The 27,592-nt window shown below is 36.8% G+C and overlaps 2 protein-coding genes across 2 annotated transcripts in view; one reads left to right on the top strand and one right to left on the bottom strand.

Moving 5' to 3' along the window:
• LOC132129223 (SPRY domain-containing protein 3-like) overlaps positions 1-8,572 on the top strand; it is a 47,566-nt gene extending 38,994 nt beyond the window's left edge. The window contains exons 9-11 of the mRNA XM_059540736.1: positions 5,944-6,063; positions 6,230-6,363; positions 7,181-8,572. Coding sequence (XP_059396719.1) covers positions 5,944-6,063; positions 6,230-6,363; positions 7,181-7,315 — 389 coding nt within the window. The 3' untranslated portion in view covers positions 7,316-8,572. The remainder of the gene's footprint in view (positions 1-5,943; positions 6,064-6,229; positions 6,364-7,180) is intronic.
• Positions 8,573-10,340: 1,768 nt separating this feature from the next.
• Positions 10,341-27,092, bottom strand: LOC132128868 (LIM domain and actin-binding protein 1-like). The gene is made up of 11 exons (XM_059540246.1): positions 26,938-27,092; positions 23,913-24,064; positions 22,560-22,602; positions 20,432-20,767; positions 14,658-14,703; positions 14,311-14,417; positions 13,674-13,751; positions 13,310-13,355; positions 13,043-13,086; positions 12,819-12,952; positions 10,341-11,903 (listed from the first exon to the last, which is right to left on the bottom strand). The coding sequence occupies exons 2-11, from the start codon at positions 24,032-24,034 to the stop codon at positions 10,961-10,963; spliced, it is 1,899 nt and encodes a 632-aa protein (XP_059396229.1). The 5' UTR covers positions 24,035-24,064; positions 26,938-27,092; the 3' UTR covers positions 10,341-10,960.
• Between the last annotated feature and the right edge of the window lie 500 nt (positions 27,093-27,592).

Genomic DNA, 27,592 nt, shown 5'->3' with positions numbered 1-27,592 from the left:
TACATTTAAAATCTGAAATGAAACATTGAAAATCAATGTAAAACTAGTTCCTCTTTTCCAGCATACAGTTCTATTTGTATACACACCAGTCCACACATCCAGATCCTGTTTACATAAAGTTTGTTTTGTTTTCTCCGTTTTGTCATCTCTCGTTGTATTCCTATCACAGTTCATGCGTAGATTACCCAGAATTCCTGCAGGTGGTGATATTTTTTTGAAGCTTTTTTATTTGGCTCCTCATCTTTTTTCAAGCCTGCACATCTATGGGCACCATCTCTTCAGTGTGTGGAGGTCCTGGGTGCTGATAAGAGTATTGTCGAGATGAGATGAGCGTGTCGATTAGAAGCAAATCCTCTTGAAAATGGCAGAAGGATAAATAGCCATATCTCACTCCACTGTTCCCATCTTTCAAAGCAGCTCAAAGGAAGTTGATATCGGATAAGATTGCTCCTCAGTGTAAAGATGGCAATCTTTATACTCAACCCTGTCATGCCATCATGCCACTCCACATAACAGATAAGTCACTGAGTATCATGCGAATGAAACAATGTGCTGCATTGGTGACTCTAAGCCTATTGTTTAAGGGTGAGGAATTTTCCCCGCAAGCCAGATAAACAGTGACGGTTCAGATTTTTTTTGTATATACATATCTGTTAATACTTTTAGTGGTTTATTTTGGTTCTTGGATTTTAGCTGCAAAAATGGAGATGCTATAAACATGCACTCTCATTAATCTTGTTTGATAGCCCAGACATTGATGGATTTGTGTTTTCCATGAGATTTCTGATGCACCTGCTGGCCTGAGTGTCCAGACTTTAAGCACTTCACTATTCAAAGTAGGCAGGAGTATGACGATTAGGTGATTAAGGATGCATGATACACATATGTACCATATTAGTTATTTATATCAACCGAAATTCTATATTTAATTGTGTTAAAAAATTATTTTAACATTTAGATTACATTTGTTGTCATTTAACACTCACTTAATTGGTGGTCAACCAATATATCACAAAGGCCGATATATATCAGCTGATATTTGGCATTTTTAAAGTATCTGCATCGGCCGCTAAGAACAGCAACGCCTGTACACACACAGCACTCACATTTTCTCTCTTCATTGTTTGCTGTCACCATTTAACAGTTCTGTCTAATGCAGAAGTCTTTCTAGTAATCACATAGAACTGTTAAACAAAGGAATTAAAAGGTATACAAAAAAATTATAACGATTGCTATTATATGATTAGTAATAGAAAGAAAACATTTATAATGATTTCTCTTTTACCTTTAGCATTCAGAAAATATGCATTTACATAATTTAAACAAATCTTTGAATGTCTAATAAACAATTTCACAAACCTTGCAGACTTCATCGAATCCAGCCATAAGATCTTGTGAAGTGTGCATTTTTATCATGCATGATTGCGTGTATTCTGTGTGATGGTTAGTCCGTGCAAATTTAATGCAGACAGAAAGAGAGTTTTTATATGTAGATGGATAGATATGTAGACATCTAAAAAATACATAAAACTATATTAATTACATTTCTTTGTAAATTTATTTTAAAATAGTTGTATTTGATGTTTTAAAATCTATAAATAAAAAAGCAGTACATATACATGTAAATGTATGTTTTTTTGGGGGAGTGGGTGAACAATAAAATTTACCATTTAAAGGTTGTTGGCCATAATATGACAATAATTATTGTATCGAACCAAATTTTCATACCAGTGCATCTCAAGAAGTAATGGAAGTTTGTTTATTTGCTAGTCAATTCACCCAGGCCATGTGTTCTTCTCAAGTGTGAAAAATACCATCATTTCATCACTTTCATCAGGGCGATGTAGTTTGTCTTTGGCACCTTCAGTAGTGTCAGGCTGTCTTGTCAGCTTTTGCGGAGCTGCATTTATGGGGCATGTCTTTTCTGCGCCTCATTGCGGCACCCGCTGATGAAGGTCTGGCATTACCATAGAAGTGGGTCAGATTGGGGGGGGGGGGGGGCATGGCTCATTGTCCCGCCCTGATCTATAAGAGGCCCACATCTATGATTCATAATCCTGTTAGTCATCATGTAGAGTAGTGTTGGGTACCAAAACCTGGTACCAATATGGCACCGGTACGTATGTTACCGGTATGTACTTGAACCAAATCAGAATGCAGAATTCGGTGCCTCATTTCGGTGCAATCCAACAAATATTTGTAGTAACGTGAGTGTCTGTTGTTTTCACATTCTTACTTAAAAGCAAAACTTGGGAAATGGGCATCTGAGGAGCGCGTGAATGCAGCAATTACACTTGCTCTGACTACAGCAGGTAGCCTTCTGTTAACTAAGCTAAACATGCTTAAATTAAAATGCCTGAAGCTAAATATCCCTTGTATTCACATTTCTAAACCTGTTGTCCAGCAAAAGAGAACATCATAACCTTTATACTCCACCAGTCAACTTTATACATCACCAGCTTTCTTTTGTGATCTGATGTGGCTTCTTGTCACAGAATGAGGCAGAAAGTATGTTTCATAGACTACTTTTAAAAGAATACATCGATTAGCAATGGATTATTAATATCCTTAATTATTATAAAATACAGCAATGGCTTGAATAACAGATAAACTATATTGTCGCAGTTGAGTGTTTATAGTCATTGTTTTATCATTCAAAATAGTGGTTGATTGATATATCGACATGGTGGATATATCGGCCGATATTTGGCATTTTTCAAATATCGGCCGATAAGTTTTTCTGCTTGGCCGATGTGTTCGAGGTGGGACTTTTATTTAGAGCAGCGGCACCTGAGCGCACACAATCCTCACACTCTCTCTGGTTTACTGTCGTTGTTAACAGTATCTGTCTAATACGGATAGAAATCTGTCTAATATCCAGACAGGGTGGTTAAACAAATGAATTAATGTATACAAAAAATATTGCTTCTATATTATTAGTAATAGAAAGGCAAACATTATAATACTTTCTTGTTTGCCATCAGCATTAAGCAAATACGCAATTATTTCATTTAAACAAATCTTTGAATGACTAATAAATATTTAATTTCACGAACCTTACAAACTTTTGAGTCGAATCCAGCTGTGAGATCTTGTGAAGTGTGCATTTTTGTCCAGCATGATTGCGTGTTCTCTGTGTGACGGTCGGCCCATGTTAATTGAATGCTTTAAACTTTAAACGTGATTTCAAATTATGTATTTGCCCACTGTCATATTTATGTCATTTCCACTGTGTGCTGTATGTAAAATGAGTGTTATCTTGGCTTTATTTGAAAAATATGATTCCCAATGCACACAAACTTAACTTAAACTTAAACTTAATTAACCAGAATACCGAGTGCCCTGTTGGTTACAGTGGTTACATGCTTTTTCATTATATTTTTATTAAATATTTATTTATTTGTGAAAAATACTTAAAGTATGTTTATTTTACACATTTATTTTTTTAATCCATTGTCAAATGATTTCAAACTTCTTAAATATGAATAAAAGAATTAGAATAAAAGATTATATATATATATATCTTTATATCGGTTATCAGCCCCCCTGCTTTCCAAGATATCGGCATCGGCTGTCAAAAAAACCAATATCGGTGGACCAATGCTTTTATCCATATAAGGGATTTCCTGGAGGGTAATGAGTTCCACTACTTCTGTGACTGGATATGTGGATGTTCTGTGTGAGGGCGCCCTCTGGTGTCCAGTATGAATGAAACCGACATGTGTTTATAGTGCTTATGGCCAGTCTATAATTTTGGGGGACATTTTTTAGGGGTGCACGATATATATCGGTGGATGATTAATGTGCATCTAGTCAGTAAAGCCAGTATATATATATCTTGCTCCCCTAAAATTTTTATTTATTTATCTTTTAATAAGTATACATTCAGGCACCGGAATGGTTTTAAAAGTATCGGTTTGGCACCGGTATCGACAAAAATAGAGACACATTATGACCACTGATATGTCACTCTGGGGCTCGGCATCCTCACATTCGTCATAGCCAAGGACAACAGAGCTATTTGTGTCTCATTTTATTGGAGAAATAAGTTTGTAAGTAGGGGTGATGAATTTATTTGGCGTTTGGAATACGTATACAATATCCAAATTACTATTTTCACTCTTGTTCTTTTACTTTTAGTGGGGTACGTGACCCTTCCCGTTTAGTTTACTTAAAAATGTTGACATGAATATTGTAAATAGGCAATATAAGAAAATAGTTTTTCCGTTCTTAATCAGCAGGCTCATAAAGTGGCCTCCTTGTTTGCGGAAGCGAGTCTACTGTACGTTCCCGGTCTTATCCAGAGAACAGCTCTGATATTCGAGGAAAGCCCTCCTGCACTCCGGTGTACCGTTTCCTGTCGGCTCAGGTGCCAGAGTGCCAGAAAACTCCTCAGCAGGCTCAGTTAGAGCGTGCAGCCGAACCCCCTATGTCTATTTTTAGTTGCCTTCCTCTTCGACAGCGGCCGTGGTGTTTGCTGTGTGTGGTGTTGGGACAGAGGCCCACATGGGAATCATAATGATACAGTGTCTTCATCTCCCTCCGCATGTTCAGATAGGGATTGTTTAAACAGTATCCTGAGCTGGGAACGGGTCCCATGACAACTCCACAAATATTTACCAGCCACACACTCCAAGAGGGCTTTTTGTCTGCAGGCTACCTTTGCGTGTTTTTCTTTCACCTGCTCTTGATTGTTGTTGTCTCTTTGTTTTGTTATCTTATTATATAAGGAGAACTTCAGGTTAGGAGAAAGAAACGTACAGAGGCATGTAAGCACATCTCCTTTCATCCTGTCAGTTTCTGGATGAAGAGTATAAGACTTCTCTGGATCATTAAGAGCAAATGTGTGAGGAATGCACCTTTAGTGCTTAGGTTCACGTTAGGTCTTGACAGCACTCTGATGCAAAGCACTAACTTTAGGATTTCTGCTTTATGTCCTAAAATTCATTCAGATGATGAGTTTTTACCTCCGTCATTGACTATAAATGGGTCAGCTTCAAGGGAGGCTTTAAAAAAGATAATCAAATGAGATGCGGAAACAAATATTACAAAATATGAAATCGAACACTGTAAATCACAAATTTTTCCTAAAGTAATATTGTCCCACATCAACACCAGTAGATGACATTTCAGGTGGAGGTATCACTTAAATTAACAGGACATACTGTACGAGTGACCATAATGATACCAGTGTATCAAGGATTTGCTGTTTTAATGGTGCAAAAAGTTGAATACTATATAAAAGCTAACACAATATTCGATTTTTTTTTTTTGTACTTTAGTAATTTTATGTGTATTTAAAGCAATGTAAAAAGGTATCAGCCTGTGACTTGTGGTATGTGGTAACACTGGTATTTTGGTGATTTTGTTGGAGCCATGTCTTTTGTTTCATTAATTTGTATTTCACTTACAACAAAAACCGTATCAATTGTGAAAGTATAATTTAAATATATTAGTTTTCTATTTATTCCTTTGTTGCACAGCTGTATTTCCAGCAACATTACTCCAGTCTTCAGTGTCACATGATCCTTCAGAAATCACTCTAATATGCCAATTTGCTGCTCAAGAAACATTTCTTACTAATGTTTAAAAGAATTGTGCTCCTTCATATTTGTTTAGGAACCATGATACATTTTTCTCGATCAAAAGAGCAGCATTAATTTGAAATAGAAATTTTACATTTTACGTTTTACATTTTACGTTTTTTCTTTTGATCAATTTAATGCATCCTTGCTGAATACAAGTATTTATTTCTTTTAAAAAATGCCTTCAAACTCTTGGAACTGTAGTGTTAATATACAAACTATAATATAAATATATTGTCCAGTTTAGAGTTGTTCTTCAATTCTTCAGAGTATTAATGGCCAGGATATGCAGAGTTCATCATTGCATATACATTGTGATGTATATACAACTTTTGAAATATGTCTTCTCTGCTTATAGACGATGGGAAGATCTTCCATGGAAGTGGAGTAGGAGACCAGTTTGGCCCTCGCTGTTTTGAAGGGGACATCATGGGATGTGGAATTATGTTTCCTCGGGACTATGTGCTGGACTATGAAGGTAAGAACACGTGTGTGTGGTGCTCATTTAAGGAGATGAGAAGTTGTTTTCCATTTTGCTCTTATTACTGCCAATACATACTTGAAAATGCATACTTTGATCAATTTGGCATGCTGTAGTACAAGTTTTTTAGATGTGCACCCAGCTCAATTGGTTTCTCTGTCAGATGAAATGGACGACTGGGATGCTGCTGATGTACGACCAAAGCAGGGGCATGTTGAAAACATGCTGTATTTGAATGATGAGGATGAGGAAGAGGGAGATGATCCGGAACAAGAACATGAGGGCCTAAAGGTCATGGTGAGTATTTTTGTTAATTAATTTGATTTGTGCAGGTATTAAAAAGTCTACAAAGTATTCAATTTGAGTTTCAAAATACTGCAGAAACCCTGAAATAGAAACCGTTATTTTAAAATGTAATAATGTCTCTTGCTTTTCTTGTCTCTTAACTTTAAGCCACAAAACAAATTGTTACTTATTACTGAAGAGCTCAAAGCCTCAGTTTTGACAGCTAAGCAAATGAATCATCAATGTTTGTTTTTAAAGCCGGTTGGAGTTGTTCTAACACTCATTCATCAAGTCAAATGTTTTAATCTTGCAGAAGATTAATGCATTAAGGTCTCCCATCAGGACATTATACTATCAAGAGCACTCCATGCCAGATTTGCACTGCGCGACTCTGTAATCAGTGAGTTTCTGAGTTGCCTTGACACGATGGCTTAACCACAGTGCTGTTACATATGCATTACTGGGCTAGAGTTAAGATGATCGCTTCCACACTTGTGCAACAATATGAGGGTATGTCTTTTGAGGGTACAGGATATCCCGGATGCAGTTGAGATGAATATGCTTACAAATATTCCAGTCAGTCGCCTGGAAAGGCTTATTAGATATAAATATATATAGATATAAAAGATCACAGAATACCCTCTGTGCTTAAAAAAACTGATGTTTGATAAGTGTTTTCTTGTCTTTATCATGTGTCCCGGAGTATCAAGAGTTTTAGGACCATCAGACACCCTGTCTCAGCCCTGTAGCAATGGAAATGCTGACTCACTCTCTTCCCAATCCAGCTTTGGAAATGCTGACTCACTGTCGCCCCTCTGTGCTCATCTAGGTGTTCTTCACCCGGAACGGCAAGATTATCGGCAGGAGGGAAGTAGTTGTCCCGGCAGGAGGTTTTTACCCCACTATCGGGATGCTCAGCAGCGGAGAAAAGGTGAAGGTGGACCTCCATCCTCTCAGCGGATAATAAACCAGGAACTGCACATCTCCAATCCCGCCGTCAGCCACAAACAAGATAGAAAAGACCCAAAAAATTATGCTGAGATTTCTGTTCTCTTTCTTTTGTTTCAAGGCACTTCAAAATGCAAGTTTAACACGTCTAAAACACGTTCACTCCAATGCATGTTTCGTCTAAAGCATTCGCCTCCGCTTAAAACGGTTTACTGTGAAACCACATAGAGGGCTTTGTGGCATGAAATGGTTAATATTAGGCCTCAGAAGAACCGTTTAACTGGTGACCGAAATAATATTGATACATTTGATTACAAATGAGTAGAAAATATTAAATTATATATTTTTAATGTACATGTACATATGTAAATTTACGTATAGGCTGCTATACAAACATTTATTTAGCTAAATCAATCATGAATATTAATAAACAGCTGGACATCCTAAAGAAAGTTAAAGATAAGGGTGTTGATTATTAATCAAATTATACATATATATAAAAGGTGTAATAATGTTAAAAACAACTTCACAGTTTTCCACAAGCACTCCCTGTCACAAAGGACTTGTGTTGGTGATGAAAGCATATTATGGTTATTTTTCTTATTGTGATTCATTTTGAATCATCATAATAGTTGTCCGAAAATGAATTGGGAGGAAGGTGTTTTGCCAGTAAATAACATGAAGTAATTGCTAATTGTGACATCAGCGGAAGCGAGTTGTATTGTCTCCTGTTGTGTATCATACACTCTCATCCGTCATCAGGAAACATGATTCAGTATCTCCAGACCTGAGAGAGCAAGACCGGAAGAGAACACACTCAATCGGCTACTTCATGTTTATTTGTCAGTGAATGCATCTGAAACCATATATGTTATTTAGTTCAGGCTTTTCTGTAAATGTAGATTTTTGTGAATGTAGAGTTTGTGGATGTTTTCAGGATATTTCAGGGCAGACGGCACATTGGGAGTCGAGTCAGAAAACATGGAGCTTTTTATTCAGGTATTGTCCACTGTAATGTGAACTAGTCTGGTTCACAAATGCCACAAGCACTTTAGAGACGCCTCAACTTAAGCTGATAGTCCGATGGGCGAGCGGCTGTAATGCTACGCTCTAGACTTCTCAACAGATGCCACTTTGCACACCTCGATGTTGCAATAATGCCCTTCCTCTTCTGTCCTGTTGCATATCACATATGGAACAAAATGGTTTCATATTACATACATTGCCAAATTTATTGTATGATTGATCCCTTTCAATATAGTTTCTCCTTCATGTCTTAAATAAATATAGTGTATAGATATAATAATATAGTGTTTGATATAAAATGTTACTCTATATTGCCCTCGTTTAGGTCCCTCAGTTTCTGAAGTTCCATTCTACAGTTGAATGTCAGGACATTTGGTTCTGTTCGGAATATGATGCTTGCATACTGCACAGTGTATACTGTATGGCTACAAAAGTCAATTACAATGACTTTTTATCTAAGAATGGTCATATTAAAAAGTAGCAATTACCTTATTTATTTTTTAAATTCCATGTCAGAAGCAAAATAAATTGTGAAAAAGTCAAAATTATGAGGAAAAATGTTAAATGTAAAATTGGAATTGAGAAAAAAAGTCAGTGTTCTGAAATTATATTCACCTTTTATTTGAATAGAACTACAAGAACTAGAACTACAAGAAAATAGTTTCTATTACATTTTTTGTCTTTTTTTTTCTCAGAAGAATGAGCTTCAATACAAAATTGACAAAAATATCCTACATTGTTGTCACATGACAGTGCCACATCAATTTTTTTTAATGCAGTGAGTGGAATTCAGTTGTTGTATGCACTGTTCTTGCACAAAATTTAATTAGAATGTAAACTTGTTTTAAAATAGCAGTGCGATCATATAACGTGAGTTAGTGTTCATTGGAAATATTATTCTGTGCATAAATGTTAACTCTATGCACAGTCTACAATATACTGCAGTGATCGTAAGAAAAGTATGCTATTGTGAATATAGCCATATAGTAATACTTGACAGGACGCATTAGGTTTCAAAACATCTGCATCGATTAATGAGCTTTGATTTTATTTGAAAGTGATTTATAACACCCTGCATGTTTATAATTTTCTACTTTTTTTATTTTATATATATATATATATATATATATATAAAAAATCCGGTGTCATCCTCTTCTAAAGCCTTTCCATTTAGTGGTGAAATGAATATTCCAGATCATTTAACATAAAGACTTGCTCGTGTTCCAGACATAAATTTACAGCACAGGGAAGCCAAAACCAAATACCTCTATCAGTTAAGCCTATGCAAAAAGCCAAGCGGTCGTCCTCTCCAAGATCATCTGAATTCCTCCAAAGGAATGTGGTTGCTTGGCGCATAAATGGGTGATGGTCGTTTTGCTTTCACACAGTTTTACTAAATGGGGACTCGCGTGGAGGATGGGGTGTTGCTCTAATTGTAGCATGCACTCTTTTGCTAATGTGTACATAATAAAGAAACGTTATTTCCACATAAACTGTGTTTGGGGTTGCAGTGAAATTACTTTTCATAAATTTTACACCTCCAGGGATTTTATTTTTCATTAACATTGACCCGATCCCATCTGTTACACGAGTGACTAAAATTAGGCTTGTAAAAAGAAAAAAACGTTTTTTTTTTTATTTTTTATTCAAAATTGGTGTTGAGTTACGGGACCAGAGCAATTTATTTTCCGTTTTCCTCGCTGATATTGTCGTTTTCAAAGTTCAAAATAGATACGGCTATCATATTTCATGAAGATAATGTTTAAACTGTCTATTATAATGTTCAAGTGAGATTGCTCTGGCTTATAACATTACAGAAAATGTATATTAATATTTTACAGTCTCATTATAAAACTGCATATTTAAAAATGTTGCCTTAAACCAAATGACCAATTATGCATTTATACTTATATCACAATTGCACGATAATGATTGTTGTATATATCTCAGACAGTAATTAAATTTATACCTTTGTTCCTGCTCATTTAGCTGGGTTAAAAAAAAAAAAGTATCTCTGGATTTTGTAGCAGTACATTTATTTGAAACGAAAGTATTCCAAGATATTTGGTCCCATGATAAAATAAGTGACATTTAAAAGTTAAATAAAATGTAGCAATAAAATAAAACATTCAAAGTTTGCCAATTACATCATGTGGTACAGCCAGGGGTGTTTAACATTTAAAGTACATCCGAGTGCATTACAGTAGTGAGAGTTACTTGTGTGAAATAAAAAACAAAAGACGGGTGCTTGAAATGAACATGCCAAGATTGAATTCAATTTTTTTAAAGCAATAGCAACCTTTTTTTCTCTCTTTTTAATCATATTCCGCAGTTGAATAAAATATTCCAGCCTATTGGTATATTTAAAAAAAAAAAAAACTAGAAAAAGTACCGAATTAATTTAATGAAACTAGGCTTGAAGAGACGGTAGGAGCTCTAGAGTATAGACTAGACAAACCTTCTGGATACCCTGATAACTACTTGGTTTTTAGTTCATTTGCATTTTATATGCACATGTAAAAGCTGAAAACATGAAAAATTGCACAAAAGACAGAGAGAAACCCATGCACTAAAAAAAAAAATACGCTGTTGCTTCCGGACCGGGAAACAAAAGTCCATCTTATCTATCAATCACTCAGACCACGTCTTCCTCATCCTCATCATCATAATAATGACGGTTCCTCTTAATGAGGTCCTCCACGGTGACATCAGCTCTCTCTTCCTCAGCTTCTTCTCCATCCCAAAAGCCCACCTCTTGTGAGGCCCGGTTCTCCTCGGGATCCAGCCCAGACTCGCTCTCGGGCGACGGTGAAGGACTGTTGTCTGGCGAGCTGCACTGCAGAGAAGAAAGTTCCTCTTCTTGCGCTTCCACTTTTTCCTCTTGTTCCATCTTTTCCTCGTCGTCTTCCTCCTTGGTTTCCGTTTCACCCCGTTCCTCCTCTTCTGATTGGTTGTGTTCGGTCATGTCCTCTGAAGAGATCACCGGGTCAGTGGTGGAAGAAACGGGTGACATTTCCTCCTCCGAGCTTGGCTTCTCAGTTGAAGGAGATCTTTGGCATCTCTTGCTGGGTGGAGTGACGGGCGCGGAGCTGAAGATAGAGAAGGGCTTGCTTCTCTCCTTGAGTGAGACGCTCCTGCGAATCTTTGGGAGTTCAGATTGGTCGGAGTTTCTTGATGCCCTGTCGCCCTCTGGAGGCCATCTCGGGCGGATGGGTTTGATGCCACTGCCGTCGGTAGATCCACACTCGTGCCCTTCAGACCGCGGTGGCCAGGAGATCTTGAGTCGTCCCGTCTCCAGTAGCTTCTCCCCCCTCTGAGAGGTGGCTTGGGTTCGGGTCTCTAAAGTGGTCGCAAGCAGATTGACTTTTACCAGTGGAGACTCCTCTACGGTTGGGCTGGAGGTGGTTTCTTGAGGTGACAGCTTCACTTGCTCCTCTGCTCCTTCTCCTCGCACATCCCAAAGCTCTTTGTGGGGTCGGTGGCCGAAACCCTCATCATAGTTGCCCTTGGCTTTAAACAGCTGGCAGAAGTGCGGCTTGCAGTAGACGTTGTTGTGCAAGGAGGCGTAGTTCACCAGACTGACCAAAAGAGGGAGGAAAAGCATAGCGAGAGATTAGAAACAGCTTAAATTAAACATCATTAAATACTTACAGTACACAAGTACTGTCCTAAATGGCACCCACTAGACATTATTACTGACCAAAATGTATTTTTATTTTGTCTAGAATAACGCAGACATGACGAAAAATGGTTCATCACGACGATTAATTAAATTAGTTTAATTAAAGAAAAGTTGAAGGTATGAAAATATGACAGGAAAAATACAATCCCTGCTGAAGAAATAAAATAAAATCCATTTTAACCTGCCTAACATGGTTGGCTGGTTTTTGGTCATCTGTCTGGTCATAGCTGGTCAGCAGGCTGGTTTTAGAGGGCTGGGAGACCAGCTGGAAAACCAGCTAAAACCCGCTTGACCAGCCTAGCTAGACCGGGGAGACCAGCTAAATCCAGTCCTGAAAATGTACTAGGATATGAGTTCAGGAATACTTTTGTAAATAACTGAACTGTGTGTAAACATATTAAACTCAAATACAGAAATGACAACAGTATGACGTGGCCAATATGACGGTTTCAAATCATTTAGAAGTTAAATTTATTTAAATGGTGTACTACTCATTATAATGTTATTTCAGAAGATGGTGTTTTTAAAGTGTTTTTTACACGTGTAATATATAAAATGTTTACAGTAAATATTAATTAGATACCATTAAAAGGGTAAAAAATATGACTAAAATTAACATGACAAAATATTGACTAAAACCTATTATTGTCAGTGGACAAATTACACTGGCTATGGAGTAAGCAAACTTATGATCACCCCTCTGCGTCATAAATTGTCAAATGGGACACCCTACAGTGTTCTGTACTTCTGCAAGTCCATGTCAAGGGTTTGAATATAGGATCAGGGCCATGGTGGGGTCTCTTGTCCTCACCTGAGTTTGGTGTTGCAGTAGGCACAGCGGAAGCAGGTGTTGTGGTAAATCTGCTGGTTTGCTACAAGTTTCTCTAGCGGGTACACGGTCTTAAGGCACGTCACGCAGGTTTCAAGGACAGGCAAACGGAACTTCTACCAAGTGCACAAAACACATACATATGTTTTAGCCAAAGTGAAAAAAGACAGAAAAAAAAAAAGTCTATATATTGAGTGAATATTCACCCTAACAGCTTTAGGCTGGTTTTGATCAGGACTTGTAACAGCGCCTGTAAATAGAGAGAACAGTGCTGTCAACCTCTAGAGGGCGCTGGCTTCCGAGTGATTGACAGTGCATGCTAAACACTGAGTTTAGTCAAAAAATAAAAGCATGATCAGTTCTCACTGTGTGTCAAAATTACAGTTTAATACAAGATTACAAAATACAGATTAATAACAAGTACAAAATTATTACTCATGATTTGTATGTTATTATGGTTCCAAGAGACTCACCATTACTGTCTGAATTGGGACTTTTCATACTGTTGGATTCAGAGCCCTGCAGATACGAAGAGAACCAAGTGCCAGAAACATTTACTACTAAACTTAACTTTTTAATAATCTGTCATGTTAAAATGAAACTGAAGCTGCAATACTTCTTGCTTTCTTGTACGTTTTATGTGTCACACTATGAATAATGAAAAATGAGTCAGGCTAAAAAAAATACAGGATTCCATTAGCTGGAAAAGAAAGTCAGATGTGAGGCAAGTTGTTCGATAGATGATTAAGAAGACAAAAAAAAGGGGACACACGTCCAGGATGAACATAAGCAAATAGGGTGAGTTCAGTCACAGGATTTCATGTTGTCAGTTCTCACCACATCAGCGGACACTGGCGGCACATTTTCCTTCTGCTTCCCACTGTGACTGCGGACTTCATTGTCCACTGGTTCGCTCTACCAGAACCAGGAACACAAAAAGAGGAAAGGTTATCAGTGAGCATGTGCTCCCTTAAAGGAACAGTTCACCAAAAAAAAAGAGAACTTTGTCATATTTACTCATTCTGAATGCATTGCAATCAAAAGCTTAAGGACTTTTTACCCATGCAAAAAAAAAAAAAGAACAAACACTTCTAAAACTGATTGCTTGTTGCCATTTTCCTATGCAAATAGAATGAATGGGTACTAAAGGCTTAAAACTTCAGAAAAAGGATGCAAAAGTTATCAAAATATTCTAAAAGTAGTCCATTTGAATTGCGTGAAAAGTTTCAGTCTCCGTTCCTTTTTAATCAGAAAAGGCATGGAAATGGCCTCCTTTTTGTGTTTCACTGAAAAAAGTCAGTCAACATGAGGGTGAGTAAATGACGACACATAACATTTTGGGGTGAACTATCCCTTCAAACCAGATGCAAATAGTGTCATGTCAGCAGAAAGAATGAACATATTGCATGTGGTGAAGTCATAAGGAGTGATAGTAACTGAGGGAGTGTTTATGGTGAAGGGGGGTGTCACTCACAATGGGGGAGGAAGGGGAATCTTGCTTAGTCACAGCTGCCTTGTACATGGCCATTCGGTCCCTGAGAGGGGTGGACTCCACCATTTTGACTACAGAGTCGAGACTTTCTGTGAAGAAAGGAAGAAAAAAGATTTAGATGAGTCAGTGGGACCTCTAATAACTCCATGAAATACAAAGAAAAAGCATATGTGCCAATAGGAATTTCCACAGAACTGCCATCAGCGCTTTCTAGATTCTTACAGTGTTGCAAAAAGGAAGCAGGAAGTTCAAGATGTGAGATCATGTAACTGAAAACACACTGAACAAGACTGGTGTGTTTGTGTTTAGTGTTGCATTTGATTCTGTACCTTTATTTCCTGGTTCCATATTCTCGGATCCACTGTCTCTAGAGACCTAGACAGATAAAAACATGTGCTAATGAAGTATGCTAAACACAGAACAAAGACAGCATTATTACGTCCTTAAAGTAAATGTGAACAGCCATTTGACACCCATTTTACTACTTGAATGCAAAGTATTTCAAAATGAAACAGGATATTCAATGAGAAACATAAAAACTGTCATTTCAAAAATCGTGTTCCAGGAGGTCAAAATCGGTCAAAAATTGTGTTCCGAGTAAGGATTTCACTTTAACTCACTGAAGACAAAAAAAAACCTGAAGCAACAGTATACAAGTAAGCCAATTCAGTGAAAAAAAAGGTGGACTTGGCAACACGGAGTTATTCCTTCAATTTTTGTTTGTTATTTGCCGGCATGCAAAAAAAATAAAATAAATAAAATAACACAAATATCTCCATAACATGCCTTATTCGGTGCAGGCGAGTTACATCCCAAAGTTGAACAATCTGGGTAAGGGGTTTGTTTAAATCCTCTAACCCCAAGTGATTATGATAACAATGCTTACTTTAGCAAACAGCACTAATTAGAAAGGTGACAAGAGACATTTAAAGCCATGACAGCAGTATTTAAACATGTCTTGTTGTCTGACCGGCCAGCTTCTCCACTGGCATCAGTAATCCTCTAATGAGCTCTGAGAGAGCTGTGCACAGACACCAGCGTCTGGCTTTACTGCTACAACACTCCAGCACATACAGCACAAATCACTCATGCAGTTCTACTGTACACCTGCTGGACTGAGACGAGGAGACCAGAATAACCACGCTTACTGAAGCTACAACATTAACCCAACAGTTTGAGAGCATGTTGATGTGGCAGAATTGTATTACCTATAATTTGACATGAAAAAATTAGATACAATTAGCTGCTTTTGTCACAATTTTACTTTTCTGTAAATTATTCAATGAAACCACAGGCAACATTTTGGCCATTTATAAAGTCTGACATCTGTTATAGTTTGCACCATTACAATAATTTAATTGAACAATTATCAATTAAATGGGAGGATTATTATCTTCTTTGCTTTGGTTTCATAAAATGACACTTAAACAAAAACATTTACTTTTCAAGTGCCTAGCAAATACGGTTTTACAACAGTGTAATCAATCCAAGACACACCTCCTCCAAAATCTGCTGGATCCACTGTCATTGTTCTCAGGAAAGAAGCATGACAGGAACTAAAACTGACATCATGCCACCCAAAAGAGAGTTTCCACATGTAACAATAACAGTATCGAGCTGAAAGCCACATGTCTTACCTATTTAAGATCAGACAGACAACAACGGATGGTCTGCTGTGACTCCTAGAGATTTACAGAGCAGAGTGTCTGCCTAAAGCCCGGCAGTGCTCTGAGAGCAGATTAGAGACGGTGAGCATGCCAGTGTTGTGCTGGCAGCAGCGGGAGAGATGGAGAGGGGGAGGGCTGAGAGGGTGGGGTAGGGTAGGCAGCTGGTTGAACCTCTAAATCCAACAAGGGGGCTGAAACCAGCCCACCCCCCAATCATGGATTAGCCATCAGCATGGCTGTGGGGCAACCAGCCGGCCAGGCATCAGTGCAGCATCTCCAGGCTGGTGTGCCGACACCAGGGGAGCAGGAAATAAACAGTACAAAAGGCCAAGGCAGTGCAGCCATAGTGGGCATCAGCCCAGACAAAAGACCCTCTATTAATCCAAACCACACAAAAGATAGGAACATCTGAGCCACGGCCTGCCAGAAATGAGGAGTGTCCTTATGTTATCAGAGGATCAAATCTGTGTCAAAAGATCAAATATATAAAAGCACACATACATGAAGTCTTCTAAATGTAATTCCAGTGCTCTTTTATTTTATTTAATCATTGAAATAAAGTTGCAAAAGACATTATGAAAAAAAAAGAAGATTATGCAATATTGAAACTATTAATCCATACATTTACACACTTGTTACTTTAGCATCAAGATACCATTATAATTTATATTAATATTTTGGATAAGTTTATATTTTTAAAAGTTTTAGTAATTGTGGTTTGTTTTTGTCTCTTTTGTTCACATACATCTATAGTTTTTATTAATTTATTTATTAATTTTTCAGTTTTAGTTTATTTAGTACATCAAGTATAGTAAACATAGGTTAATTTAAACCTCATCATCATCATCTTCAAATAAAATTTCTAAATTAAATATAAACTGAAAATATTAAAATCAATTATATAATTATTCCTCCACTTCTTTCTACAACTATTGACACACACTGGATGGCAAAACCTCTAAAGTGAAAAAAAGAGAACTAAAGTCAAGTTTCTCATGAAATATGTCTTACAGACTACGCACTTCAATAAATCTAGTCATAGCTGGAACTCTCTTTATTAACTGCTTTTGCCAGCAGTTCATTACTCCTTTCAGCTGTCAAAGTAGGCCAAATTCAATATCCAGTGACATTCATAAAGAACATTTCTGCAGCAGATTTAAAAATAAATAAAACCGCTGAAGGAGTTGGACAATGAATTCAAATGATTTCAGTCTCTCTCTCTCTGTCTCTCCCCTCGTGACCATCCCTCAGGTTAAAGGAGAGAAGTTTGGCTTTGATGGGAGCAGAAAGCTCGAACCCTGCAGTGATCATGTGGACGTTTATCTAATGACATCAGCCCCCCGGTGAGAACAGCAAAGACTTTAAATGAGAGCAACCTCTGTTTAATGATGGAAATGTCTTTTGAGAGGATGAGTTTGAGATTAGCACAAAAAATGAAAATTCATTATTCAGTGTCATTAGTTATAATCTGAGACATTGCGTGAGGAAAAAACACAAAAACAACAAATTACTAATTTGAGGCCGGCTGCAATTAGGTCAAGTTCTGAGTTGAACTCAAGAACTGAATCAGTGACCAGTATTGTTTTGAGTCATTTCATGGAAACTAAATGTCTGGTTGGACTAAACCGTTCACAATTTTAAGTCACTTATTCAGTAATTCAATAGCAGCAGCTGAAAGTTTAAATTAGATATGGGAAAAAGTCCCTAGCCTCAATAAGGATCAGTGATGTTTGTCATTGCAAGAACCACTAACGATGGTGCGTATCGAAGTTCACTGCATGCTGGGACGTTTGGAACCACTGGTAATGCGGTGGTGACGATACAATGGGAAAAATGCATTCAGTTTCAGTCCTTCCCTCTCCTCCACCCACGCTACTTCAAAACAGCTCTCTCTTTTGCAGATAAAATGTTGGGCACGATTCCCTTTGCAGTCCATGGAACAAACAAAAGACACTATTGTGTCCAGTGAAATCCAAGTACATTTTGAACACGTAACCCTTGAGAAAAAAATTTTGATTAAGAATAATTAAATATTAAAGAATAAAGCTAAATGTCAGATAAAGACGAGGTTTGACTAAGACACCACAAGAATGTTCTTGTCATCTTCAGCCACACAGACTAGCAGAGAACAATAGTTCAGAAATTCAAATCAGCGGATCTCGTTTCAAAAGAAGCTTAACTAAATCTTCTGACAGAAATGTGATGCTTTCTCCTGTTAAAATCAATACAATAATGCTAGGGTGTTGCTGTTTCTTCTAACCCTAAGTATGAGCAATAGTAAAAGAGATACTAGGATTAAAAAGCAACACTAACATTTAATGCAAAGTTACAGAACACAGATCAACAATAGTTCTCCTGCAGGCTGCTTAGCAGAGCAGTGACTCTATAGAAACAACTTTCTGAGAGGGAGACAGGAGGAGCACACTGGTGCCTTCATGATCACAGACCATGTGACTCACAGCATGACCAGTCTCTCCAATGTTTTGAATACAAGCAGATACAAGTGGTCTTGATCAAAGCAATTCATCCAATTCTAATATTCTTTAACGCTTATGCGGCCTTTGGTCATTTCTGACAGGAGAATTTTACATTTCGAATTTTTTTAAAAATCGTAGCTTCACCAGAATGGCACGAAACTTGGCAATTGGTAGGTGAACACACAAAAAAAAAAAAAAAAAAATTGAGGGCATTATTTGAAAAATCTAACTGGTCATAAAAAAATAAACAGTAACACTCATGGTCTTTGATCAAAAATGACCGACCATAGGAAATGAATGGGAAATAAAAATAAAAAAATAAAATAAAATAAAATAAAAATAAAAATAAAAAAAAATCACAGAAATTTGCACAGCAATGAAGGGATGAAACTCTAAAACATCTAGTGTAAAATCAACACTCCATCTCACATGCACAGACACACTCTTGTACACACACACACACACACACACACACACACACACCTATAAACTGGTGTGACTGTAACAATGCAACCATGTAAAATAAAATCAATAAGTCGACTACAATGCAGTGAAAAAGTGGACAGCAAGGAAGGGGTTACACCCTAAAACATCAAGAGTGTAAAACTGATACATTCACTCACACACACACACACACACACACTCCCAGACACACACATACAGAATTATGCATTCTCAAATGAATTGGTGTGGCTGTAACCTTATAGCCATAATGAGTCAGAAAACTGAAATAAGAAGTGAAAATAAGCTCAGACCCAGAAGATTTAAGCTCTGATAAAGCATTCCTGTTCATTTTGGTTACATCTTTATAGAATTGTAATGTTTTGTGTAACAAAGTGCTTTCTTTTTTCAGGTTTGAGTGTAGTAACAATAATGCAAAAAAAAAAAACTACATTTCAAATCAAGATTTAAAACAACAAAAAATATAAACCTTGACAAAAAGTAGTCTTTGAGAGTGCCTTAATACAAATTTAAATCCACAACCTAATTAAAGTAAACAATTATGTATAAAAACAGCTAGGGAATTCACAAGCCTCTCATAGAGTCCTATATAGGAATCTAGTGGTTACACCATGAAATTACAGGTTTTTATTTTTCTTGCTCAAATCAAAAGGTGATATTCTGCCTTCAAAAACTGGATTTTAAAGGCCTAGTCTCTATTTTAATCTGAAATACTGCATTAATTGAAAAATAATTGTAGATTTTTTTTTTTTTTGCTATTTTCAATGGGAAAATAATAATTATTGATAATTATTGCATAAATATTAATTAGAACCATGAAATTATCTCAAAATACAAAAGAAAAAAAATATTATTTAACAAAAATATTGATTGATTTTACTGGAGAAAAAAACATTTTTTAGGCGTCCGGTCACTTTTGACCACGAAGACCATGAGTGTGACTCTCAAATGAGGAACACACAAAGGTTAAGGGGACCACTCCAACCAAAACATTTATGAAAATCAAAACGCTCATTCGGAAATTACTACCACCAATAAAAAGTTTGGAGTTGGTAGTATTTTTTTTTTTACCTTTGTCTCTTATGCTCACCAGGGCTGCTATTATTTAATCAAAAACAATAATTTTGTGAAATAGTATTACAATTTAAAATAGCTGTTTTCTATTTTAATACATTTAAAAATGTAATCTATTCCTGTGATGCAAAGCTGAATTTTCAGCAGCCAGTTTTCAGTGTCAGATGATACTTCAAAAATCATTCTAATATGCTAAATAATTTGACTGTTTTGGTCCAAGAAGTCTCAATCAACATTTCGAAGAAGGAAAAAATATTATAATTTAAAAAGTTTGGGGTTGGGCTTTTAATTGCAGAAACCCTTTTAAACTGCACACACAAACATTCTATTCATTCATAAATACCCAAGTGATGTTATCTACTAAACTGACAAGATACCAAATTCAGATAATACATACCAATTTAGACAATTAGCTGTACTTACATTGTTGTGAAGGGTCTCTCCTTTCTCAAACATCTTCTTTAGGCTGTCGAGAGGCACTGTGGGCTTTTCGATGGGCACATCTCTTTGCTTCCACTTCTCCATCGGCTGGTCACTGTCGCTCAACAACTGGCTATCTGTGCTCTCAACAAGCTGGATGTCTATGGACTCCACTGGGGTGTTAACACTAGGATCTAAAGGCTTTCGCTGATGGTTCTCCTGCTGTCTGGAGTGTGTTTTGGCTTCAGGAGATGAAGGCGTTTCGGCTGGTTGTTCCCAGAGCTGCTTTAGGACACTCAGATTGCCATTGCGAAGTGAAGCAGTCGAGTTCTCTGGAGACTGTAAAGAAAAAAAGAGACTCTCAATAGAGCATTCACTCCTGGTCTTTCTCAACTTTTAAACTCTAATCTTGACAGAAGACAATTCAGATAATGGACTCTGTATTTATCCATTGCAATCTAAATTGAAGTTCAAACATTAAAACAACAATGAAATATACAGATTTAGTTATTTCAATCCTAAGTTTTGAATAGGGCAGCTTAAAAATACATTATTGATTGAAAGTCTCTGGGGGTTTTATGACAATTTTGTCACAGAAAACCAACAGAGAATAACAAATGAAAAGTAGTAATGCTTGAGAGTATCTGGTCAATATTTGGATTAGTAGCGATTGGCTAAACTAAATCATTGTTAGTCCGTTAGGAAAAGGTTAACTAAAAAGCTTGCAAATGGAAGGAGTGGCTCCCTCAGACTGTGCTGGAGGAAATGAGGGGAAAAAAATGCAACACCAGATGCTAGTCTTTAGAAACTATCTGCATAAGGGAGCTAGACCAACCCCCTTACAACAGGACAGACGAACCAGGAGGAGCATAAAAAAAGGGGAAGTAGTGACAGGAAACAGGGAAAAAAAAAGTTTTTGAAAGATATTACATGCACGTCATGTTATATTCAATACATAGATTTAGCCTATGTCAGCTGTCATTGAATCTTCTTTGTGGATATGCATTTTATTCTTTGAGCATATTTTATTGTATTCATTTTATACTTTTCATGCAACTACTCAAAATACAAAGTTTCAGGAAAAAGAAAAAAAACAATCAGCTAGGAGTTTGAACACATTTTACCTTTAGCTTCAAAAGTATAAAATATTTTTGGTGGTGTGCTTACATAAAAGCAACTACGAATTTTTCGGACTATAAGTCGCACCAGTCCAAAAATACGTCATGACGAGGAAAAAAAACATATATAAGTCGCACCGGACTATAAGTCACATTCATTTAGAACCAAGAACCAAGAGAAAACAGTACCGTCTACAGCCGCGAGAGGGCACTCTATGCTGCTCAGTGTATGCTACAGGAGCACAGAGCAGTAAAGAGCGCCCTATCGCGGCTGGAGACGGTAATGTTTTCTCTTGGTTCATTTCTCTTGGTTCATGTCAAATTAATTTTGATAAATAAGTCGCACCTGACTATAAGTCGCAGGACCAGCCAAACTACGAAAAAAAGTGCTACTTATAGTCCGGAAAATACGGTAAATCATGCCAATTTGACTCTAGTTTCTTCAAAATAAATGCATGCTACAACATCTCACATACTTCTGGCTGATGTTAAGACATCTTCTGGAGTCAACTATTAAAATTCCAGACAATTATGAGGCCTGACACAAACACACTGAACCAACTGCCAAAACCATGCAAGGCATGCTCACAATGGGACAGAAAGCAAAACCTTTGATTTAAGAAGTTTAACAAAACTTCAATGCAAAACCTAGGCCTACATAACATGAAGCAGCTGCATTCTCTTTCAAGTACACTAGTCCATACCTACATCCACAAGAGTATCATCCAGCACATCCTCATTTCTGCAGCCCCTGACAAACTTTTACACACTATTTACTGTAACTTCTGTTTTATTTTATTCATGAGCAAACACAACCATTCAGAAGACACAGGCTGACTGGACCAGTTGTGTAAAGTGCAAGGGAATTACCTGCAGATAAAGACATCTAAATAGGGATTGAGATGACCGGACACTGAATGCATGTAGGACTAAACAGCAGCAGCAGTAGTATAGTAGTGCAGTTTTTTTAGATAGATTGCTAGATAATAAATAGCAAGATGGTGAGAACTTACTTTTTTCTTGTCTGAACTTGTTTCTTCTGCAGCCTTCTGGTACCTGAGAAGAAAAAATGAAGCAGAAGAGTTGCTCACTCAACTTAAACTCATGAAGAGTAGCTAGTTTCTATGAATTTTAAAAACCAATTATCAGAAGGTGTTTGTTATTGCTTGAGTTCTCTGTTCTGGGATGTTTTTGACTATCTCTTTATGTCTGTCTAAGAACTAAAAGATCACTTTTGATCATTGGTGGTCCCTAGTGGAACTGGATGAACTGGACTTTCTTGATCTTGCTTCCAGTTTTAATTTTATGGCATTTTAAAAACAAAACTTGAAGGGTAGCCTAAAGGGGTTTCAGTTTCACTAACCATCTATTGGAGAGACTTAAAAAAATTCCCAACCACTGAAAGAAGGAAGTTCTGTCTGATTTTCAAAGGAAGTCCACTGCATACCGATTCAAACTAACCTAACTGGCTCTAAGTCCAGGTTGGTTGGAAAGAAAAACAGTGATAAAGAAAAAAAAAAAAAGAAGATTATTATCATTGTCCTGCAGGTCTGAACAAATGCAGCAGTTTAAAAGAGCCAAATACCAAACACATGATTTATATTTGCCCACACCTATCAGAGGTCAGCAATCAGATCCTAAACCATTTCATCCTTCACTTTGAATTCTTTAATGCTCACTAATCCAGCAGGTAAATCTACAATACTTGGGATGGTGAAGTCATTGATGTAGTGAAAGGAAACCAAAAGCACACTGCTGGAAAATACATTAGAAAATCTGACAGATGATGCACTGGAAAAATTCCTCCACACAGGAAATACACTGACCGAGATCCAACACAGATGCTTCTAATGAGTCGGGCAGCATATATTCAGCTGTAAATCAAACATCACCAGACTGAAAATGAGGAATTCTGAAATGTTTTAGGATTCTGAGAATTTTAAAACAAGACATGATTATTTCACATTCTTAAGATTAGTAATTAAATGCAAGTAAATTTGTCATTTATGAAAAATAGTATAATTTGTAATTAAATTAAATGGTATTAAATTGCACTAAAATGAACATTTTACGTTTTATTTGTGGTGTCACAGTTTTGAACCTATGTGAACTATGTGTCTGGGTGTTGACAGCATCATTACATGATCTGACACCGTGTTCTGCTGGTGAACCTCCTAATAATGTTGGAGCAGAGGTCTGAACGTCATAATAAAACCACTTTAGAACCAAACAGCAGATTTTAAAACAGTGGTGCCTGGTCTAAAGTTCTAAAGAGCACTAAAAGAGTGCTAAAGTCAAAGCAAATAGGAGAGGTTAAATGACAAGTGAGATCGGTTTTAAATATGCAAATCCTGAAATTTGCTTACTTGGAGAATCGCTCAGCAATGGCCGTGTTTTTGCCTCGCACACCAATAATGGAGAGCTCCTTTGCTGTAACTCGCAAGGACTGTGAGGCCCATTGCCCACGATTAAATGAACTGACAGCCATCTTGGTTCCCTGATGCCTTCAGTAGGATTTCTGTAAGGACAGAGGCATTTAAAATATTAAATTGAAGACAAAATTACTTGCTCCTTGATTATAAAACCAGAACAGGGCAGGGGTTTGCAACCGAGACTCTCACCCAGAAACACCCATTATAAGGAAAAGATTCATTTTTTTCAGTACCACTTATTTAACAAAATCCATTACAAAGTCAGATCATAACTGAATGATTATTCCAATACACGCTTAAAAATAAAAGCTTTAATATTGGCATTGATGTCCCAAGAAGAACCTTTAACATCCATGAACCTTTTTATTCCACAAAAGGTTATTTTTTTGTGGAATTTTTTCTTAACTCTTAAAAATAAAGGTTCTAAAAGGCAGTGAAGCCATAGAAGAACCATTTTGGTTCCCCAAAGAACCCTTCAGTGATCAGTTCTAAAAAGAACAATTTTTATTACCATTAAGAACATTTTAAAAATCTTAAGTACTGTTTTCCACTATAAAGAACCTTTTGGGCATTGAAAAGTTTCCATGAATGTTAAGTTCTTCATGGAATAACAGATGTCAATAAAGAATGTTTATTTTTAAGAGTATATAGACCATATATCATGTCATACTTCGATATAGAACATGCCGTTTATGTTTTTTGTTTTTCTTTTTATAATACACCATACTTTCACCCAAACTGAAAAATTCAAAACAAGTTACATTTTTTAACATAATCTAGTTCTTGCTAAAACACACTAGACATGCTTATTCTGTGCATTTTTTGCACTTTATGTTTGAAATCATATTTATGTGAATGCACTCATTTGTTAAAATGCACACCGAACAAAATACGCGCTGCTCACGCTTGTGGTGTTAAACTGGCCTAAGAGTTAGAAAACTACAGGCAGGTGAGTTTTTGTCAGGAGGAACCAAAAATTATTACTCTATGGCTTTGTTTTTCAGAATGAACATAGATGTGGTTAATTGAATTTTATTAGAAACCTTTAAACCCTGCAGTCAGACTAAAAAAAAAAAGCTGGCCATATACAATGCATTGCACACACAAAAAAAACAAAAACATCCAATTATGCTCAAGGCACCCATGTGATTGCACAAATCAAATGCATCACAAAATCCCCAAAACAACATCCAAAAGCGTGAGAATGGTTGTTTCCCCATATCTCTCTTGAAATGAGTCATCAGTCGGCGTCAGCACACAACACCCGTAGCCGCTCACCTGATCATTCTGAGATGTTGTGACTTACACCTGATATGAGCAGAGCAGTGCTCTTATCTCACATGATAAGGTACTGACAAAATTCACAGGAAACCGATCATCAGTGGGCAGGTGCAAACCTCTCCTTACCCATGAATTCATCACATACACACATGTGAGAGTCTTATGGAAATAAAGAGAAACAAAATTACTGCTGGAAAGGATCAATGTGAAGATTAGGATCAGAAAGGAATTTTCCTGGTTTCAGTGATTTTCTCTGTAAATAACTATATTTAAGTTCTAATAATACTAATAAAATGTCTTCAAATTAGCCAGCATTTTAATGATTAGCTTTAGAAATATATCAATTCAAACATGTTCTCCCACCATGTACAGTTGAGCAAAGGGCTTTGTTTTGGTTAATCCAAAGAAGCAGCAGATTCACAGCTGAAACATCACTGAAACTGCTGATCCAGCAACTGAGTCATCATTACCTCAAATTACTCATGCATCATGCTTTACACTTCCATAACACCATAAACAGACTTTTAATCTGCTATAGGTGGCTGTTGCCTGAGAAAGAATCATATCAAAGGATCCCAACAATGAGCTTTATTAAGTTTTAAAACTTTAAGAAATCCAAGTTTTCTCAGTGATCTCTGGTATTGAGAGATTTGGATTTGACTCAGCAGATGAGACACTCTCTCTCATTCAGAGACATAAATCAGGACATCCTAAAAGTTAACAAAATACAGTCAAGAGCTTTCCGAAATGACTGATTTGCTTCAAGGAGACACTCCTCTATTCGGCATATTCTATGTGCTTCTGCTTAAATGACATGAGAACATTCAGATGAATCCAATGAGGCAGAAACATTACACTCGGGTCACATCAGCCCTTCAGCAGGTTTAGACAAGCTTATCCATGCACTCTGCTTTTAGTCATATCTTCAGAAGGGTTCCCACATCTTTTGACCAACAAATTTGTTTTTAATACTTCAACCAGTCAGCAGTGTAGTAGGTCTTTTATAATCACAAAAGCAACTTATAACTAGCTTTTCAGTATGAAAAGAATTTAACAACTTTCCCAGACCTAGAAATCACAATTTAAAAAAATAAAAATGAGTGATAAAAATATGTCTAAAGTTATCTTTAAGTAAACTTAATGTTTCAAATTAATGTACATTTCCATCTAGCTTGCTAAGCTTCTTACAAATAAATAAATACATTTAATAATCAATTCTAAATAAAAAATAATCTGAAATGTTGTTGTTTAGTTATTTTTTTATTCTCGCTACAAATTTTCTGTGACAATGGAAGCAATTCACAAGTAATGCTGAAATGTATGTGCTCATATAACATAATAAATTAACATATTTAGCATTAAACTACATATTACAGCTCTTAACCTTTGTTTTGCACAAAAAATGACCTTCTAAAATCAATGTAGGCAGTATCTTCATGCAATACCGTTTTATTCCCATAACATTGTACTGAAAAGAAAACTCTCCATTTTAGCTGCACTTAGCATGTTAGAAAAATCAACTACAGAGACTCATGGCTGGTGAGAGCATTAAAAGTAGAGTGAAGAGTGAGAAACCATAAAGCATGCATTTAAAATGCCAAATGTGACAAGCTTGTGTTCCATCTGAACACATCAATACAAACAAAAGCCCATGAACCACAAATCAAAACATACATACAGTGTATCAAGCCTCCTCTTGCAGTCTTTCAGTGGATGTGCTGAAGAGTTTTCTTGTTGAGCTCTCGGTCTGTCCTCTCAATGCTCTGAACACTCTGCTCACTTCCACATAGTTTGTGAGGAAATATACTGACTCTGCTCAGCCAATGGGAAGAGAGCTGCTTTGCACCTAGCAGGTAAAGCTCCTCCCACTGCTTGTCTCAGAAGTTTATCATCAGACTCTCAGCAGAACAGACAAAGTGAGTCAACAATGCCTCTTCACAAACTGGGAATCCCACAGGGTTCCTGGAAGTGAGCAGAAGTCCCCGCCTCCATGTCCTGCATCCTCCTCATATTTCACCCCACAATCAAAAGAGAAAAATCCTTAGGACGATAAAGATTGTAAATTGTGTGCAACATTTTTTTTTCTTTTCCACTTTTTTTTTAGATTCTTATCTAATATAAAATACAGCTGTGGGAACACTAAGCAGCGATGTCTCACAGAAGAGCGTCTCCAGGAGTCAGGAGGCACTGGATCAGTTTCATTAATCCCAGTCACATGGAAGTCTTGCTTGAGAATGGCACAGTATTCCGCAGTGTTGGATTTGGCCTTTCAGCACATATACAGATAGATAAATAGACAGATCGATATATACACACATACATCTAATATATAT

The sequence above is a fragment of the Carassius carassius genome, chromosome 46, assembly GCF_963082965.1.
Source record: "Carassius carassius chromosome 46, fCarCar2.1, whole genome shotgun sequence".
NCBI lineage: Eukaryota > Metazoa > Chordata > Actinopteri > Cypriniformes > Cyprinidae > Carassius > Carassius carassius.
The sequence above is the reverse complement of the archived record's forward strand: the minus strand, read 5'-3'. Positions and strand labels throughout refer to the sequence as shown.

Coding starts and splice junctions, on each gene's coding strand:
- LOC132128868 (XM_059540246.1), bottom strand. CDS start 24,034: ATGGCTGTCAGTTCATTTAATCGTGGGCAATGGGCCTCACAGTCCTTG. Junction 14,418..14,657: donor TATGGAACCAGGAAATAAAG/GTACAGAATCAA, acceptor CTTTCTTCACAG/AAAGTCTCGACTCTGTAGTC. Junction 13,752..14,310: donor ATTCCCCTTCCTCCCCCATT/GTGAGTGACACC, acceptor TGGTTCTGGTAG/AGCGAACCAGTGGACAATGA.